Source organism: Pyrus communis, chromosome 8, assembly GCF_963583255.1.
Source record: "Pyrus communis chromosome 8, drPyrComm1.1, whole genome shotgun sequence".
NCBI classification, from domain to species: domain Eukaryota; kingdom Viridiplantae; phylum Streptophyta; class Magnoliopsida; order Rosales; family Rosaceae; genus Pyrus; species Pyrus communis.
In genome coordinates, this window is record NC_084810.1 from 26,189,260 (window position 1) to 26,209,942 (window position 20,683).

General features: G+C 36.8%; 2 protein-coding genes across 2 annotated transcripts; both read left to right on the top strand.

The window, feature by feature from the left end:
• The first annotated feature begins 10,499 nt into the window (after positions 1–10,499).
• LOC137743469 (G-type lectin S-receptor-like serine/threonine-protein kinase LECRK3) lies at positions 10,500–13,395 on the top strand. Its single transcript, XM_068483364.1, has one exon. It carries the CDS (start codon positions 10,574–10,576, stop codon positions 12,986–12,988), a length of 2,415 nt encoding a protein of 804 aa, XP_068339465.1. The 5' UTR covers positions 10,500–10,573; the 3' UTR covers positions 12,989–13,395.
• A 3,873-nt stretch (positions 13,396–17,268) lies between these two features.
• LOC137743711 (accelerated cell death 11-like) lies at positions 17,269–19,597 on the top strand. Its single transcript, XM_068483646.1, has 4 exons — positions 17,269–17,520; positions 18,066–18,238; positions 18,437–18,582; positions 19,322–19,597. The coding sequence occupies exons 1-4, from the start codon at positions 17,299–17,301 to the stop codon at positions 19,438–19,440; spliced, it is 660 nt and encodes a 219-aa protein (XP_068339747.1). The 5' UTR covers positions 17,269–17,298; the 3' UTR covers positions 19,441–19,597.
• The last annotated feature ends 1,086 nt before the right edge of the window (positions 19,598–20,683 follow it).

Genomic DNA, 20,683 nt, shown 5'->3' on the forward strand with positions numbered 1-20,683 from the left:
TATTTAGATGAACACTCATTGTATGTTTGTTTCACATGTTTTCAATATGCTCTTATACTTTATAATCTTTATGTCATTTTATTTTACAATTTATATATCGAATACAATTATGTATTTTTTTTAATATAAATAGATATTTATTTGTATATTATATGATAAATTTAATTCAAAATTTAAAAAAAATAACTGTCTTGGCTGCCCCGCCTAGACTCTTAAACGTTATATCATTACTCACCGCCTGACTAGCGCTTAACACCTTTTAGAACTTTGAATATAACTACAATTTTGTGAGCCAATTTTATAAATAATCCACTTTATTTGTTACGATTGAAATAGGTCCGATGAGCCCCCACATCTTTATTTCTATACCAAATTTATCACACAAGTATTTAATCTCCTGATTTCAGGATTATTTTTCTTTTTCTTTTCTGAAACATTTAAAGAATAAAATAATACAAGTGTAAAAATTTAATCTCCTAAATCATTGCAACGTTGATGGATTCGCAGTGGCCTTAGAAGCAAAAAATTCCTGGGCTCCCATCGTCTGCATATATACAAGGATTTGATATTTCAAGTTAATTGGGGCTATTCATCTCCTAATTCTTTTTCTTTTTCATATTTTCCTTCTTTATTTCTAATTATTTATTGTCTCGATTGATTAAGGTTTCTTGCATATAGGAATAGTAGAAAAATGCTAAGCAGATTCTCTGAAAGTGGGACTCTCCATGTATTTTCTGTCATTTCATAGTTTAACGTCAATTATAGTGACCACATTATAAAACACTGTGCAAAAAAAATGAGATGACAGAGAGTCTATGGAGAGTTTCACTTTTGAGAAAGTCTATTTAGCATTTCTCGCATAGTAATCTGATTAGTGTATTGTTCGCCGTGGAAATTTGCATATGCATTTCCATGTCGTTTTTCTTGATGGCAAACTCATGCTATTACCACCATAAGTTTTACGAGAGTGTTGGTAAATTTAACCTAGTTCATTATTATGTAAGGATATTTTATGAGTAAGCTTGCAAGATTAGGATTTGGATTCATTGCCTATAAAAATAAGAGTTTGCTTTAGATTTCTATATTTATACGAGTGATTTTTATTTTTTTAGTCAATGCTTAATTGTGACCTTTTTTTTTGTCAAAGGATAAATTTCATTACCACAACCATATGTACAACCAACGCTCAAAACAAGTTAAGCACAAACAAAAATGGGCCACAAACACACAAAAGACAAAGCCCCAAGACCACCTTTAGAGCCCAACACACACAAACTAAACAAATAGAAAAACTACTAGAAAACTAGTCTTCATGCTGCTGCTAGAGAACCACCCAACAATCTTCATGAACCGCCTCCCAACACGATCACCTTAGATCACACCATCAAGAACCCCAGAATTGGTGAAGCAAGAGGCCGCAACATCCTCAAAGAACCAACAAGAATCGCCGCCACGAGAACAATGAAGCACGCTGGGAGAGTCCATGAGCAACATCACCAACAAGGGTGAACAACAAGTAGGACCAATAATGGTCAACAAGGGTGGTAGTTCGAGCACCCAAGCAAAATCTCTAGACACCCTACTAAAGATGCGTGACAACTCGCAGTAAACGAAAACGATAATCGACCGAAATTGAAGATAGAGGTGGCGGAACCAAAAGATGAAGATGATGGAGGGGGATGGGTCAAAGAGTACGGAGGAAATAGGGGGATATAGTTTAAGTCTCAAAAAGGTGAAATCAAAGGCAAAAGGAGAAAATATAGGATGAGATTGTGAAAATTGTAGGGGATGGGAGGAAAATTTGCAAGCAACATGAAGAGCAAGAAAGAACTTAACCAAGCAAACCATTGAAACAAAACACGCATAAAAAACATGGGACTAGTACCAACCCTAACCAAAGTTAAGGCTGGCACCAACGCAGATTAAAGAAAACGAAGATCATTCACACAACGGTGAAAAAGTCTCTCACGAGGAAGAGAAAAGCTCTCACAGAGGAGACCGTGGCCCGCTATTTCTTATATTTGTATGAGTGTTTGTATCGTTATTCCAGCTCTAATACCAGCACTTGTGAGCAATGGAAGGTTGCAATGCTAAGTTCTTCTGTGGAAAATTGGTCATATGAACACATTTTTCAATTTCTTGCAATTGGAAATTGTCAAAATATTAAGATTATGGAAAATAGGAGATAAGCCAAAACTAAAATATTATGAATGAAGATCCTCTTCAAATCCTCTTTGTGAGGATCTCGAAGATCCCCCAATTGTGTCCGTTTATCGTACATCGTGTGGCCAGTTTTCATCAGATACTGTTTATATTCGATTTTAAATAAAAGTATTTACAATGACTTCTGATTGCACGATGTACGATAAACAGACATGATTAGATGATCCCCCAAGATCCTCACAAATAGGATCCAGTGAGGATCCTCATTCAAATATTACAACTTAAACATTAACTTTTAACACTATCGTCATTAAATAATTGATTTTTTTATATAAATAATATTAAGTGAGAAAATTCCTACGTACGACCTAGATAAGGCGCGCTCGTAACCATTTGAGCTACAAGCTCAAACTGCTTAGTCAACTTATACATTAAATTATTCTTATGTAAAAGAAGAATTATTAAAGGTGTCACATCTCAGTCCGCATAGTAAGATATTGTCCGCTTTGGGCTATGCCCTCACGGGTTTATTCTTGGGCTTCCACCCAAAACGCTTCTCTTTATATGGAGGTGGGCATGTACATATAAGGCATATCACCTCCTCTCCCTCGGGCGATGTGGGATCTTACAATCCACCCCCCTTAGGGGCCCGACGCCCTTGTCATCACACTTACGCCCGGGGAGTGGCTCTGATACCAAATTGTCACATTCCAGTCTGCATAGTAAGATATTGTCCGCTTTGGGCCACGCCCTCACGGGTTTGTTCTTGGGCTTGCACCCAAAACACATCTCTATATAGGAAGGTGGGCATGTACATATAAGGCACATCACCTCCTCTCATCCGGGCGATGTGGGATCCTACATAAGGTGCTTATGATGTAAATTTGAGTTACCCTAAATTAATAGATACTAGCCTTCATGCACGCACTCAGCAGAAGATATTTTTTGAATCACAGCGTGCTACGCGCGACTTACATATTTAAATGTATTTATATGTGTAAATTGACAAAAGGAAAGTCAAATATTTGAAGTAAATGAATAATCTTAGATCATACTAGAAGAAACCCCTCATAAACCAATCAAAGTAGCTGAATTCAAATAATAAAATCGATCTCTATTGAATTTACATTAAGAATAGAAAAAAATAATATTTAATAAACAACTGATTGAATCACATTATTGCTAGCCCGTTGTGAGGCTAAGCACACCCCCTCATTCTTAGTGTAGATAATATCGTTTGTTCAGAAGAAGAAAAAATATATCATTTGACAACTAATTTAATCACATTATTATGCGCATGCGAAATACCTTTTTATAACCGGTATTACACATATCTTAAGATGTTTTGAATGTGTTTAAAATATAGAAAATAATACTTAAAGAACAACTGATTGAATCACATTATTTTTAGCCTATTGTGAGGTACTAATTATTAAAAAAAATTATACAAACAAAATTAATTATTTAAAAAATACTATTAAAATGACAAAAATACCCTTGCCACATTTGATGCATTATTTTGGGCTGCTTTTGAAATTTTTTGTTTGAGGGGCATTTTTACCCACTTTTTTTTGTGAAGCTTATGACCCCAAAAGGGGTTGTTACCTTTATATATAATTAGCCTTTATGCACGCACTCACATGCGTGCGTAAGATATTTTTTGAATCGCAGCATACTACACGCAACTTACAAGTTTTAAATGTATTTATATGCGTAAATTAACAAAAGGAAAGTCAAGTATTTGAAGTAAATGAATAATCTTAGATCATGCTAGAAGAAACCCCTCATAAACCAATTAAATCAGCTGAATTCACATAATAAAATCGGTCTCTATAGAATTTACATTAAGAATAGAGAAAATAATATTTGATAAACAACTGATTGAATCAGATTATTGCTAGTACATTGTGAGGCTAAGCCCACCATCTCCTCCTTAGTGTAGATAATATCATTTGTTACACTAAAAAAAAAAAAAACAATCATTTGACAACTAATTTAATCACATTATTATTCGTGTGCGGAAAACCTTTTTTTATAACCAGCATTATACGCCTCTTAAGATGTTTCGAACGTGTTTAAAAATAGAAAAAACAATATTTAATGAACAGATGATTGATCACATGATTACTAGCCTATTGTGAGGTACAAATTAAAAAAAATTGTACAAAAAATTAATTATTAAAAAATACTGTTAAAATGACGAAGATACTCCTGCCACATTTGATGCATTATTTTGGGTTGTTTTAAAAGTTTTTTATTTGAGAGGCATTTTTATCCAATTGTTTTTTGTGAAGCTTGTAACACCACAAAACATTATTGCTCCATTGTGAGGCTAAGCTCACCCCTCCCCTTAATGTAGATAATATTGTTTGTTAAAAAAAAAATCATTTGACAACTAATTTAATCACATTATTATCCGCGTGCCAAAGACCTTTTGTATAACTGGCATTACATGTCTCTTAAGATGTTTTGAACATGTTTAAAAATAGAGCAAATAATATTTAATGAACAATTGAGTGAATCACATTATTGCTAGCCTATTGTGAGGTATTAATTAAAAATAAAAAATAAAAAAAAGCTGTACAAAAAAAATTGATTACTAAAAAACACTGTTAAAATGACAATGTATAGAACAAAAGTAAATAAAATCTTTCAATAAAATCTTATTTCAACAAACTTCTCTGTGCACATGGCGTTTTATTGTATTTGTAATGCCCATCCCCAAAAATTATGATTTTTATAATTTTAATACGTGAATTTACGAAAATGTCTTTCGAGGAAAATATGACTTATGTTGACCACCTTGTCATGTCAGGTAAAATTTATTTTCTTGGTGTATTCTCGTAATATTTGTTGCTACTAACGCGTGAGCGAAAATGGAATGTGATTTGGAGTTCTAACGAATGAGATATTAACGTTTAAAGTTAGGGGCATTTTAGTAAATTGATCATTTTCTAGAAGGCTCCAAATTTTTGGAGCAAATTTTGGAAAGCCACGTATATGGCTGAGATTAAAAGAAAGGAGAAATGGACGATTGGGAAAGAAGATAAATGAAAGAAATGAGGGAGTGGTGTGAACCAATCAGGAAATATGAGAGAGAGAATGACCAATGAGAAGTGAGAAAAAGGAGGGAAATGAGGGAAGAGAGAGGGAAAGGAACCCAGACCTCCCTTGATCCGTGCTTTATTTTCGACCCAACCCTGTGTATCTTCCAATTCCGACCACCGTCAACGATAGGACCGGTGCCAAAATGATCCTTACTTCGAACCCATTCGTTCTCTCTCTCATTCCCACCCAAAAAAACTGATAAAATTAGATTGGTTTTAAGAGAAACCGCACAGTGGGTGCGGCGAGTTTGGCTTCGATTCATCAAAACCTGAAGCTAACTCTATCCATCTCCACCACCATTAGACTCCACTTGAGGCCTGGAACAAAGACCAAACGATTTTAGAGGCGGCGGAGCCTAGGGGTGACGGATCGAAGCCACCCATTTCTAGGGTTTCTGGTGGTTTCATGGCAAATTGAGGCTTTTTCCGGCTAAATTGGCCTTAATCGTATGAAAGTTGTTCCTTTCATCGAGATATTCATTCCTGTAAAATTTGGGAATTTTGGAGTTGTTCAATTTTCCGGTGAGTCATGGTGGCCGGCCACCACGCGCGGCGGTGCGTGAGAGAAAAACCCGAGGTCCCTCCTTAGGTTTTTCAATGTGCCAAATCCGAATCTACCATTTGTTTTCCCAAATTATAACATTTTAGTAGAGTCTTATTAAAAGGTTCCTAATTGTGTTTAAGCGCTTTGGTGGGGAGTGATCACATTCTCGATAGTTTGAGCGGCTTTCGGGCAATAGAAAACTAGTGAGTGGACCCCTTCCTAACTTATATGTTTTTATTAAATATTTGCCTAGCAATCATCTCATATTTCATGCATAGAATATGATTTATAATATGTTTTACAGAGTTACATTCTTATAATTTATTAAAATAGCTAGCTTTTACAAAATAATTATGATTTATCGGATTTACATATTACTAAAGGTCATGAATCGTTGGATTTCGTTCATGAATTTATGAATTCACGCATAAGTTTAGATTGGATTTCTATAATGATGGTTTACAAAATAAAATATTCATGTTTTATAGAATTATGTTTTACTAAAGGATTTCAAATATGCATTGTTGGATTCTCGTATATGAAATTCTATGACTTTAGAATATGATTTATTTATGGATTTACGGATGTGCATTATTATGGTTTACGAAATGAGATTTTAAACTCTTGAGCTTTGGTGATTTGACTTGAGATTTCGAGATATGTTTTTGGTACGTATTTAGTGGGTTATCATACAGCACATCCACACAACACTGGTATAAATGTCTATAGCCATAGGACACATATGATGGAGGAGTGAGATATGATGTATGTTATACCCCCTAGCTTCATCGCCGAAAGCGGTGTTAAACATCTTCACTAGCCACGGCTAGTGTGGGTGTGGATGTTATGTTATTTGATTCAGCTTCACCTACGGGTGATAGACAAGATATTCAGCTTCACCTACGGGTGATGAACAGGTTATTCAATTCACCTTTGGGTGATAGACAGGTTATTCAGCTTCACCTTTGGATGATAGACATGTACTGCCTTCGAGCGATTATGATACCCCTAAAGAGTATAGTATCGATGAGATTTACGGATTTACCTTCGGACGACGTTTTCACCATTACTGAGCAAGTTTTACACATACTTGTTTTACAAATGTTTTTCATGGCATGCTAGGGTTTTTAGAAAATCTATTATGTAGTATTATATGTGTTTTCAAAATAGGGAGTTATTATGTTCATAAAGCAAATGGTTTCCTATTATTAGTACTATTATTATAAAATTGGTCCACTCACCTTTTTTGTTTTGCACCCCTTCAGGAGTTAGGATTTGAGGCACACGATCCCGACATCAGGACTCTACAACATAAGTATCCTTGTGTCTTCTTAGTATAGGTATCAATTCCTTGTTAGTATCTTTTCATAGTCATTCTTTCATATTATTCTTAGTTAATTGTATACTCTGAACACGTTTCTGCTTTGACATATTCCATTCTAATATCACACCTTTTATTGGTAAGCATGTTTAAAATGGCTTCATCACCCTCGGGTGTCGGCCAGCACGTGCCTACCTCGGTATGTGGGGATATTGGGATTGGGGCGTGTCAGCATTGACGGAAAGTAATAATGCCTATGCACTCTAGTGTGGTTTCGACCTCCACTGGTTGCCCTCTTTCTTAACAATTAACAATTTAACTCACTTACGGTATATGTGATTTGAGAAGTTATATTGTGTTGGGAATCTAATTGCTATAAAAATACCCCTTAAAATTCATAAATTGTCATGCAAGTAAATACACAATTTAAAACACGCACATGATCAAACAAATGTTAAATAAAAATATTAGACTTTGTCCTTAAAACAAGTCATTTATATGTGCGCGACGTGTATTGATACAGGAAAAATGCTCTTACGTATTAATATATCTTATATCATGTTTAGAGACTAATAAAAATGCGGTTCTCTACTATGATATTTCATGTCTTGAAACTTTAAAACCATCAAATTATAAAGCAATATAAAATCCCAATTATGATTAGTTTACGATTTACTACACCTAATACATGTCCACCTCGCACAAGTTGTTTATTACGGAAAACTAAACGTTGAAATCTATGTGCTACATTAAAATAAAATTTGAACATCACTCTCAACAAGGTTTAAATATGCTTTGGCACCCCTGTTACACATAACTGACACTTTTGTTTTTGTTTTTTTTTTTTTTAAATAACTGGATTGATCATTTTTTGACATTTGATTGCAGAAATAATAAATTTTTAGCATGCAGTTATTATATCATCGTTTGATGGTCGTAAAAAGTAAAGAGATGATTTGAGATAGTTTTTTTTATTAAATTTGAATTCATTATGTTAGTTTTATGTCATTCATATATGATTAACATGTCACCGTATCTTGTTTTTCAACTAAATGTCAAAAAGTAATCAATTCAGCTAATTGGGCATTTTTCTGCAGCTTGTGCGGCTGCCCATAATTTCAGTTTGCGGGGTTACGATTTTAGTTCACTCAGGAGCTGCGATCCAGCAAACTTTCCACGTCAAAGAGTCAAATTAAAACTTGTAAAAACATACAAAGTGAAAGTAAATTTGCCTTTTCGACTTCATAGGCACCATTGATGACGATTTCTTCCTCCATTGTACTTTTTCGTCAAAATAAAAGATAAAAAGGGTAAGTGCAGGTGTAGGTGTGAGATTAACTTAATAACACCCTAGTAAGTGTTTTGCGATAATCATATATATATATATATGAGTATAAGTTTTATTTTATTTTATAGAAAATTGAAGACTTGGGTGTTAAACAAAAAAACATTCTGAAAAATTAGAGGGGTCGGTCCTGGGCCAAGTCCAAATGATGAGCCTAAATAGAACCAGACCGAATATAATGGTGGGCCTGATCCAAATACAACTAGACCGACCGTGATCAGAGCCTAAATAAAAACTAAAACAAAATACTACATGGAATAAAGATGTAGAAGGGAGTCCCGCTTAAGGGCCTCAGGCCATGGAATATAAGTAAAACTTGGTGCTGCAATAGGATGCTTACTGAAATATAAGTCCCGGTTTACCTCTAACAAGGTCGTTTGTATTCACTTTGATCTGAGGACATAGAAGAGGATGCTAATGAACAATAACTATGACAGGAGTTTATCCCAAGATAGACTAAAAGTTGCTTACCCAAAACACCACGAATACGACTAGGAGTGAAAACTTCAACTGTCTAATCCAGACTAAAGTAGAACGAAAAATGCACAAAATAATAAGGGCTTACTTTTAAACTTCACATGTATTACTCTAGGTGATTTTGACACGACCGGGAGATTTATATTTTTCTAGACAATCTTGCATTTCTACTTTGTCTTTCAAGATGACTACGGAGGGGCACACTCTTATCATGATCCCTTCAACATATTGCACGAAATTAAGCCTATCATGATAGCGTGAGTTCAAATTTCGTCGGTGGCTAATTTAATATCTAATCTAACAAAATATGTTGTTTGACAAAAAAAAAAAAAAAAGCCTAGTATGAGCCTTTTTGCTCCATAACTATGGTGTATTGTTACCATATGCCTAATCAATTGACATGGGTCCTTTAACCTAATTCTAATTAAGTTTCACATTAAATGTTACTTTTTCAATTTTGAAAAAAAAAAAAACCCAAGATTAAGTGAAATGATTGATTATGTGTATTGTGAGCATACATCATAGTTCTATCAGAGCTTCTCAAAAAAAGATGTCAAAATCCTAGGTGGAATGTCACTATGCATATTGACATCAAAAGTCTCTCTAGCCGAAGTGTTATTTGCTGACTGGATTTGAAGACTTTGTGATTTGAGATCAAATTATCAATGTCAAATTTATTTTTAATTCATTTTAATAGTAGATCTCTTATTCCACTAATATTTTAACCAATAAAAATTTTGTTTCAACATTTTTTTAATAGTTAAAACCATATAAAGTTCTATTTAAATAATAAAATAACATTTGATAATTTGATTAGTGAAGTACAAAATTTAACACAAAACTTAATTGACACATTAGCCATCAATTATAATTTGAATCTTAAATTTGAAATTTTCTTTAAAAATGATCTCAGATATCTTATTAAACCAGGTGACTAATTGGAGCCAGATGGCAGGTAACTACATAAGTCACCTGTGCTGAGTCCTCTCACAAACGATTTGAAAAAGGATCAATCATGGCAGATATTACACTTGGAGATTTGCCATTTGAGTAATGGATGCTATCTTTTTAAATCTTAAAAAAGAAACCACAATTCGATGCATCATTCCCACAGTGTCGTAGGCTGTGGCCTTTCGATAAAATATATAAACAAAGCACCTTAAAAACAATGCTCATAGGATTCATCATGTACCGTTAGATTTTTATCCAACGATTATAATCATTATAACTTTAAAAGGACTTTCCTGTTTGTAACCATTGAATAAAGTAAATAAAGCACATCATGGACCGTTAGATTTTTATCCAACGATTATAATCATTATAACTTTAAAATGACTTTACTGTTTGTAACAATTGAATAAAGTAAATAAAGCACATGAAGCTTGAAGGAGTCAAACAAGACGGTTTCCAAGTAAAGCCACCGAAATTCAATCAGTCACCAAAATGAGCTCATTGCTGACGTTGTTGTGGTTTGATCCTGTAATTTAAATACGAAGAAATCACCTGGTCGTCCAGCAACTAAGTTTTTTATTTCATACTTGAAGAGGATGAAATAAAAAATTGCGAGTGATTGAAACAGAAAATATAGTTTATTTGAAAACCTTTGTAATTTTGCCATGGCCTGTCCACTGAAAAATCTTCTCTTCTTCTTCCTTTTCACGTTTCTACCATTCCCCACCACTGCTCAAACTTATAGAAACATATCTTTAGGCTCATCCCTCACTGCACTGAAAGATGATAACTCGTCCTGGCTATCACCATCTGCTGAATTTGCTTTCGGTTTTCGACAAATCGCAAAAGATGGGTTCCTGCTAGCCATTTGGTTCGATAAGATACCAAATCAAACCATTGTCTGGTCAGCCAATGGGGATAATCTAGTGCCAAAGGGATCAAAAGTGGAGCTTACGGTCGATGGCGAGTTTATTCTCAATGATGCAACTGGCAAGCGAATATGGTACACTCAATCTGCCGGTAGTGGAGTTGCCTATGCATCCATGCTAGACACCGGAAATTTTGTGTTGGCGAATGGAAATTCATCCAATGTGTGGGAGAGCTTTAGTTATCCAACCGATACAATTCTACCCTCACAAACTCTAAATCAGAATGGCATACTCTATGCGCGCTACACGGCAACAAATTACTCGACTGGTAGATTCCTGTTTTCACTAAAACCTGATGGGAATCTTGTACTTGCGACTACAAGGTTCCCACAAAATACGCCCAATCAGGCGTATTGGTCGGTGAAAAATCCAAATATTGGATTTCGATTCATCTTCAACGAGTCTGGCTTTATGTACGTCACATCCAAGAACGGAAGCTTACTCAGTACCATATCATCCAATACGGTTTCAATGCAAGATTTCTACCAGAGAGCAACACTAGAGTATGATGGAGTATTTAGGCACTATGTTTTCCCAAAAAGCACTAGCTCGAGCGCCCGAAGATGGCCTAAGGTTTGGTCCACTTCCTCATCCCCATTCGTACCTCCAAACATCTGCACGTCGATTATGGAATCAACCGGCGGTGGGGCATGTGGCTTAAACAGCTTTTGCACGATTGAAGATCAAGGACCGACTTGCCAGTGCCCAAATGGTTACTCCTTTATTGATCCGGAGGATGAGCGCAGAGGATGCAAGCAAAACTTTGCTCCACAGAGTTGTGGTGAAACGTCAAAGGAGGAGACGGATCTATTCGAATTTCAAGAGCTGAATTACGCAAATTGCTGGGGCGGAGACTACACGCTTTTTGAGGGGGTACCTGAGGATTGGTGCCGACAAAATTGCCTAGATGATTGTTTTTGTGCTGTGGCAGTTTACAACAGCCGTGGACAGTGTTATAAGAAGAGACTCCCTTTCTCGAATGGGGCAATTGACCCCAATATTACTGGAAAAACTCTGATAAAAGTTGGGAAACAAAATTTGACTGTGAAATGGGGTGGAGGTTCCAACACAGAAAAGAAAGACAATAAAACTTTGATCCTTTTCGGATCAATCATCCTGAGTGGCTCTGGGGTTCTAAACTTCCTCCTACCATTGATAACCTATTTGGTTGTTTCCCGAGCCTATTCGAGAAAAGCGAGGGTGTGTCAACCTTATCCAGTCATCTCTGGTATGAATTTGAAGCATTTCACTTATGAGGAGCTAAACAACGCTACGAACCAATTCGAGGAAGAGCTAGGACGCGGTGCTTCTGCAATAGTCTTCACAGGAGTTCTAGCCTCTGATAATGGGAAGAGCGTTGCTGTCAAAAGCTTAGACACTAGGGTCAGAGAAAATGATTTGGAATTCAAAGCGGAAGTGAGTGCTATTGGCCGAACAAACCACAGAAATTTAGTCCAGCTACTTGGATTTTGTTATGAGGGAGAGCACCGAATTCTTGTGTATGAGTTTATGAGCAACGGATCTTTAGCGGGCTTCCTTTTTGGAGAGCCGATGCCAAACTGGTATCAAAGGAGGAAAATCGCCTTGGAAATTGCAAGAGGGCTGTTGTATTTGCACGAGGAGTGTAGCAGCCAAATCGTACATTGCGACATCAAGCCTCAAAACATTCTTCTTGATGACTCTCTCACTGCAAGAATTTCTGACTTCGGTTTAGCAAAGCTTTTGAGAATCGACCAGACTCTAACCACAACCGGAATCAGGGGAACGAAAGGTTATGTGGCCCCTGAATGGTGGAAAAGGTTGCCTATCACGGCAAAGGTTGATATTTACAGCTACGGAATTTTGTTGTTAGAGATTATTTTCTGCAGGAAGCATTTCGAGGCAGAGGTAGAGGATGAAGGTCAAATGATACTAGCTGATTGGGCGTATGATTGCTATAAGCAGAATAAGCTGCACGAGCTATTCAAGAATAACGATGAGGCAATGCATGACATGAAGATGGTGGAGAAGTATGTGATGATTGCAATATGGTGCATTCTGGAGGATCCATCGCTTAGACCTACCATGAAGAAAGTCACATTGATGCTCGAAGGAACTGTCGAAGTCTCAGCTCCACCCGATCCATCTTCTTTCATAAGTTCAGTACTTTAAGTTCTTCCAATAATAATCCATTTCTTATGTATATCAAAATTTGTGTATTTTTATTTTCCAGTAGTCTTTAGCTCTTAACATACTATACGGTATTGAATGTATGATAATTCTCTTGAACTGTCCGAATAAATAGAGGAATTATCAATGGTATAAAACCTGATCCGTCATTTTCCATGTCTTAATAAATAGAGGAATTATTGATGGAGGAACCTTAACCATTTTTATGAGCAGGTTGGCCTATGTGTTAAGCCTAACGACAGCACGTACTCCACGCCACACAATTTGTGTTGTCTGCGTGCTTGACTTGAAAATTCGCCATACATAAGGGAGCATGTGAGGATGTAAAGGTAAAAGAGTCACATCGGTGAAAAGATAAACCTTGAAATTGTCACATCCTAGTCTGCATGGTAAGATATTGTCTGCTTTGGACCAAACCTTGAAATTGTCACATCCTAGTCTGCATGGTAAGATATTGTCCGCTTTGGACCATGCCCTCACGGGTTTGTTCTTGGGCTTCCACCCAAAACGTGTCTCTCTATAGGGAGGTGGGCATGTACATATAAAGCACATCACCTCCTCCCCCAGAGCGATGTGGGATCTTACAATCCACCCCCTTAAGGGCCCAACGCCCTCGTTGGCACGCTTTCGGCCGGAGAGTGGCTTTGATATTAAATTGTCACATCCCAGTCCGCATGGTTTAGGGTTTAGTCCGCTCTGGGCCACACCCTCATGGGTTTGTTCTTGGGCATGTACATATAAGGCACATCACCTCCTCTCCTTCGGACGATGTGGGATCTTATAAAAGGATGGAATCCACATTCCTATTTTTACCTATCACACATCTTTCTTAATTTTTGACCATTAGATCAAATGAATTGAAGAAAATCAACAGACATAAATCAACAAGTGTGTGAAAAGTAAAAAAATGTGTATGAATAATAGTACTCTTATTAAAATTAAAACTTAACACTTTACAAGTCTTCATCAACACGTCTTTGTTTATCAATTATAGCTTGTTCACTTATAAAATAGGAAAATTTGGAAAAATAACTAAAATTTAGACCGCATTTAGAATTATAACCACTCTTCTAAGTTTATGATAATTATAATCAAAATTTGATATGAAATTACTAATTTACCCTTAAAGGACTAAAAACCTATGCGTTATGCTCCTAACCGTGAAAAAAGTTGTTGGCAGACGTCGCCTCGCAAGCCACTGAATGCAGACCACGGCTGCTGCCATGACTACGACGTCAAGCCCAGTTTCCGTCTAATTAAGTCTCGCGGTTCTTCTTCGCTGCTACCTCCCCAACGTTGAGCTTCCTCCCTGCCATGACCACCATGCAGGTTCTGCAAGCTCGACCTCTCTGTCTTCGACACTTACTGTAGCTCCACCCTACCCCACTTTCCTCCATTTTTTCTCCAACGCACACTGTAGCTTCGCCCCCCACCCCACCATGTTCCAGATGGCCACATGCCCCCTAAAATCATCCCAAAAAAGTGGCCACACTTGAATTATTCTTCACCCAGCTGGAAAAATTGATCAGAAGTCCTCACCCAAAATTATAAATTAAAGCAAACTAAAAAAGTTTGGAGACAAAAGGAAGAAGATGGTGATGAAGAAGCAAGTCCAGCAGCTATCCAATGCCAGAAATGATATCAGAGACAAAACCCAATTGGAAAAATTTGAAAGATTTAGAAGAAAACCCAATACAACTCAACAATCATTTAATTCACATAGGAGATAATGAAGTTAAATTGATAATCTTATGTTCTAATTGTACCTATTTCTTCTTCCTCCTCCTCCTTCTTCCTTTGAATACCCAGAAGCCAAAAGTTTGAAGCTTTTTAAGACTAGAGAGAGAGAGGAAAAAAGGCAGAGAGAAAGAGAGAAAGGCAAAAACGCATGTGTAAAGTGAATGAACCAACAATCGAGGGGAGTCATTCTCTCCCTGAGTGAGAACAGCAACAAAACTAAGCTTTCTCTTCTGCCGCAAAGCCTATTTCCGTTTAGGGTCGGTGCCAATCCCTGCTTTTTCTCTTTGCGTTCTATTTCTGCTTTTTGTTGCTTTTTCCCTACTCTCCTTCTTGTTCTCTTTACCTATGCACCCCAATTGCCAATGATCTTGCTGCCCTCAGGTCAGATCTTCCTTTTCCCTATCCATCTATCTGCATATCGCATCGGTGGCACTCTGGCACAAGTAGTTTCTGAGAACATATTTAGGGTTCACCGCATTCATTGATGCCTTCCTCTCCTCATCTGAGATGCCGCTTGTGGCCAGCTGCACAAGTAGCAACCATAATGTGTGAGAAAATCAAATGACATGTTCGCTTTTGACGAGACTCTAGCCACTGGATGAGTTTAATAAATATTCTGAGCGAAATAACGTCTATGATGAATACAGTATCGGTATCAAACCAATATACTTTTCCTAGATAGAAATCATAAGAAAACCAGAGTTCATCTTACCTCCTCTACGTAGATTTTCACCCAGCTGATCCATACCTCCTTTCACTACTGCCCAATGTCTAATAGAACAGCCTTTAGTGGGTTCAACAACTCCTCTTCGGGAATGTTAGGATCAGCTTTGATATTGGATAGCAACCAAAAAAAGTTTGTGTAATCCACTTTGGGGATCAGCTGTTTAATATACTTGGGGAGATCAAGTTTTTTGGTCATTTTAGCTTGATAGTCATCCATGAATTTGGTTCCATATCCGTAAAAGATCCCCAGAAAATAAAAAATTTAATTAATTCCCACTTCAACATACATTTAATTACGATAAAGGTGTAGGAATGAAAAGTACCCTTACACTGCATAATTCACCTCCATATCATCTATCAACTTGACAGCTACAAGAGTTCTGGTGAATTGTGCAATATTCCACAACCCAATATCAGGCTGATTTGCAAAACAATATCTCCTCCCAGGAAGATCCGTGGTATTTGGCGTGTAACTTGGATCAAATACATCCAGAAGTCCAAATGGACCATAATCGATGGTAAGACCCAAAATGCTCATAATGTCAGTGTTCAACACATCATGAGTAAAACCAACCCCCTGCCATCTGGCAACCAAGGAAGCAGTACTCTCAGCAACCTCCACCACCCAAGCTGTTAAAAAATCATGATGGGAGCAAAGTTCAGAAAAACAGCTAATTAAGTAAGCCCGAGTGTAGAACTTCTATCAGAAACTATTTTCAGAGTGGCGGCAAAGGTAGATGAGAGAAAAGACCAAGGTTCATCATAAAGTGAGATTGCCATTCTCAATTGTAGCAACCACATTGGCAGAAATCTTGCACTAACAAATCTTGAGAAAACATGTGGAAATTTGGTGACTCCATATGTACAAATATTTGGGGGACTAATTTAGCATATTTCCACGTACGAGTTATAATAGTGTCATGTTATTTACAAACTGATCTAATTTCCTAAAGTGCCAACCACAAGGTTCTTGTGCAGAGGTAAAAACAGATCCACATTCGAACATCAAAGGACCATCAAAATCATTACCCATAATATATGCTGTCAAACACATTTTTTTTCTTCTTCTTTCTGATTCTACTAAACTCACTCTTAAGATGAAGTTTATTTTCTCATCCATGTTCACAAAAAGCATTAACACTTGATGTTTCCGGGAGCACAAGAAACAAGAATACTCGCTCTTTAGGAGGCTTTATCCACCTTTGGCACAGTTCCATCAAAGCAAGAGATCTATCACAATCAACCCTACCAATGGCACATTTCCATAGCCAAATTACGGGAGCTCGATAAGGATCTATCTGTCTTTCACAATTCTAATCACAACATAACACCCCCCTCAGCTAGTCATCATCAAACTGGAGCTCAAAGCAAGAAATCAAATCACAATCAAACCTATCAATGGCACAGTTCCATAGCCAAATCAAGCTAACCCAACTAACAACACTCTGTAAGCCACTCAGCAACTTCTAGATTGAGTAAGTACAAATTTCTAAGCAGTTATGTATAAATTTAACAACTTTTCCGATTTGGGCACGAAACAATAGCGCAAGTGAAAGCCTTTAACTAGCCCAATGGCTCGGACCGTCGGTGTTGGGCCCATAAGATCGCCTAACTGATGGGCGTGGGCTACTGATGCTTTTGTTGATTTGCGGAATTGAGTCACCCAATAACTCCATTTGGGAGGGGTGGAATTGCTCTAACAGATGAACCACCGTTAACTTATACATTGAATAATTTTTGTTATACAAAAGAAAAATTATTAAAATTAAATATATACCGACCATTTGACTGGTTGACTTATAAAAGTCTGAGAAAGGAGCAGAGACATGGTGAACAAAAATTATAGAATGGCAAGGGTAGTGGGAAGGAAAGATGAGAGAATTCTGACAAGGCTGGCAGATGAATTTGAACAACTGGGCGCTCAGCTGAATTCTCCGGTACCAACCATGGAAATTGACAAGTTCACTCAATCCTGCCATCTCGTTTCTCCTCTCATTCGACACTTAGGCGTCGCTATGAAGTTCGCCGACATCGAGTACTCTGCTAAGGTATTATTCATCTCTTACACTTGATGAGGAGTTTGATGCTTTTTGGCGATGGGTAGATTTGGCTTGATACCTTGTCATTTTCTTCTACATTAATTTGAATCAAATTTCTAAAGTTTCATACAAAATTTGGGTGTACTTTAGGGTTTTGGTGGATTGTGATTGATGAGGGGTTTGATTTCTTAAGTGTTTTTAAAACATCTGAAATCGTTTTTGATGAAAATATTTTTAGAATAAATCCTTAGCAAAAACGCAACTGAATTCGGAAAAATCACTTCAACTGCTTGTTAGAAGAGTGTTCATTCCAGAAAGTACTTCAAGTACTTCTAGAACTCAAAAATATTTTCTCTAAAAACAATTTTTGTCATTTTAAAAGCACTTTCAAACCAGCTCTTAAGTTATATAACGCTCATTTTAAGACATTTTACATATTTCAAAGATGATTTTATTCATAATTTTCTTTTGATTTTGTTCAATACTTCCCTTTGATGTGAGTGTTTCTTTGGGTTTTGTAGTTATATTTTGATTAATGTGGATGTGGTTATCAGGTTAGTGGGGTTGTAAAGGCAGGAAAGTCAGTTAATACTCTAGAAGACTTGCTTGACCATGACATACAGAAGAATACCATTAAGCACTTTAGTAGTAGCTCGAGAATGCTCATCAGAGTGAAGCGTTCACTTGAGATGCTTAAGATAATATTCGAGAAAATTATGGCCTCAAGGTTTTACTTATCTCAACCCTAGCCTCGATCTTCTCTTAGTTCATTGCTTCATTGACATGTCTTATAAGATCATTTTCATTTGCAAATACAATTTCATCCGTAGTTGTGCTGCTACGTCCACTCATATGTTATATTTTCTCATATCCACTTGATTTATATTTCCGTTCACATGTTCTTCTTCTTTTTTCACTTGGACAGCGAAAATACTCTCATGGATCCGGTTAACACAGCATATAAACAAGTTTTTTACCCCTACTACGGATGGGCTAGTAGAAAGACTGTTGCGGGTGCACTGCAAAACCTTCCTACAAAGTCACTGTTCTTCAAAAGGCTAAAAGTAGATGGTAAGACTATTCTAGTATGTAACTCATCATTGTCGTCATACTATCTGCTCCCAAACTGGGTTTCGATAGCTACCGTGGCCAGTTGCAGGTTCTTTCTTTCATATCCAATATAGAGAGGGAAAAAAAAAAAAAAAAAAAAAATCTTAGGTTGAGATATTGAGCATAATTAACATGAACTTACTATGAATGCTATATATGTAAATTCTAATATCAATGACAATAAATTATGCCGAGAATATTTAGTAGGCTAGATGACTGGTTTACAAGACATTAGACTCTCAAGGATTCTCGGTGCCCTAATGAAGTAAATATATTGGAGCCTTAACCCTATACAATCGATGAGGACCCTTCTTACGTAAACACAAGATATAGAATCATTATGGGACTCTAATTGATTTAACAGAGTTTGGGCTGAAGTCTTTTTCGTTAATAGGCTGGATTTGATGAAAGCCCTAGCTATAAAACAAGGTAGCAGTCCCTGCTTCCATACCAGTCGAATCTCACAAAACTACAAACCTATTTCGTTACTAGAGTTCATAAAGGATATAGGAAGTAGAAGGCTACTTCTGTTTGTACCGAGAATGGCCATGCCTGCATGTAAGTGCTTCTGCTTTGCACTGCATGCATGTCTTGGTATACTTGTTGCTTATTTGCTATAACTGTAACCCTAGTTCTATATTGATCCATGAGGGTTGGACTTGATTGGTAACACAGTTTGTTTGGTATTCTATTTTGTCAGAGGTATCGGCTTTTGTTCAGATGCAAAGGACAGTTACTGCGTTGGATCCTCTGATACACTACATTGATAACTTATTCCATTCAAGGGAGTCAGTTCAAGAGCTGCTACGCTTGCTTTGATCGATTTCATTCTTTCGCACTTTATGCATTTTTACAAATATGCTTTGATTTCCGTATTTCATGTGTATTGTATGATTGAATATTAGTGTGATGAATCTTATAAGGAATCAGATTGTTATTTGATTTTGTTGTAATTATGATATTTTTCTTATCTTCATTGCCCTGCCATTCCATTCCATTCCATACTTCGTGTACTGTTGGTCAACTTTTTTGAACTAGAAGGTCTGGCCACAGTTCAAAGCGTGGTAAAAAGTCACATTTTCATATTGGCCACGGGTTCTTTACCTTATTTTCCCTTTTCTTGTAGTGCACTTACACATCACATCTTAGGTATATGGGCTAGATTATTTGTTTTAAGTATAGGCTAAATTGGATGAATAATTTTTGTGGTTATAGAGTATTTAGAAGATAACCTTGTATAAAATAATTAGAAATTAAGCTCTTATGGATAAGTCCGTAAGAATTCAAACCCAAAATTAAAAATTTCATTAATAGCTCCCATCTAAGTTTCACGTGTGAAGCTAAAATTGTTACTTCATTTTCCCTTTCAATTTTGGGTTGAGTTAGTGTTATGACTGGTTGTTAAGGGTTGACGTTTGATAAAAGAAAAAAAGGTTAAGGGTTGGCTGTGTGCGGAAAGCAGGGAAGGTTCATGTCCCTGGTCCCATATCGTCGGGTTTTGCAGCAAAAAGGAAAGAAAATAACAAATCCAACGTTGAAGCATGGGATTATAGATATTAGCCCACACTCTTTTCAAATTCTATCCGCCGCCCTTATATAATGACAAACGCTACGTCAATTCACGGCATGTTTTCATGGACGTTTGTGTTCAACTTGATAATTGGAAAAAGTTGTCGCTCTTTCATATCAAAGCACACCCGGAACGACCAATCAAAACAAGGACGACGCAAAACAGGGGGAAGCCCTCAACAGCCGCCAAGCGGGTTGGCAAGTTTTGCATGCACCCCTCGGGAAACTACGTGGCGTCTTGATCCAATATAGACTGATATGTGTAAATATCTCTTTATATGGTACTGCATTATTGAGTTAAAATGTTAACATAGCGACGAACTCGGTATAAATAAGTTCTTGTCAATTATAGGAGTAAGAAGGGATGCCATTGGATGTGGTTTTGTTCAGACAACATGTCTTGTATTTTCTCCCAATTGTGTCAACCATTTACGACGTGATCCTGTGGATGACGTAGTTAGCCTTTCTACCACATCTTTGAATTTCAGAGTAG

What these genes read in the sequence shown, in the direction of transcription:
- LOC137743469 (XM_068483364.1), top strand. Translation starts at nt 10,574, where the DNA reads ATGGCCTGTCCACTGAAAAATCTTCTCTTCTTCTTCCTTTTCACGTTT.
- LOC137743711 (XM_068483646.1), top strand. Translation starts at nt 17,299, where the DNA reads ATGGTGAACAAAAATTATAGAATGGCAAGGGTAGTGGGAAGGAAAGAT. An exon ending in GAGAAAATTATGGCCTCAAG is followed by an intron (nt 18,239 to 18,436) that starts GTTTTACTTATC and finishes TCACTTGGACAG; the next exon opens with CGAAAATACTCTCATGGATC. An exon ending in CAAAAGGCTAAAAGTAGATG is followed by an intron (nt 18,583 to 19,321) that starts GTAAGACTATTC and finishes CTATTTTGTCAG; the next exon opens with AGGTATCGGCTTTTGTTCAG.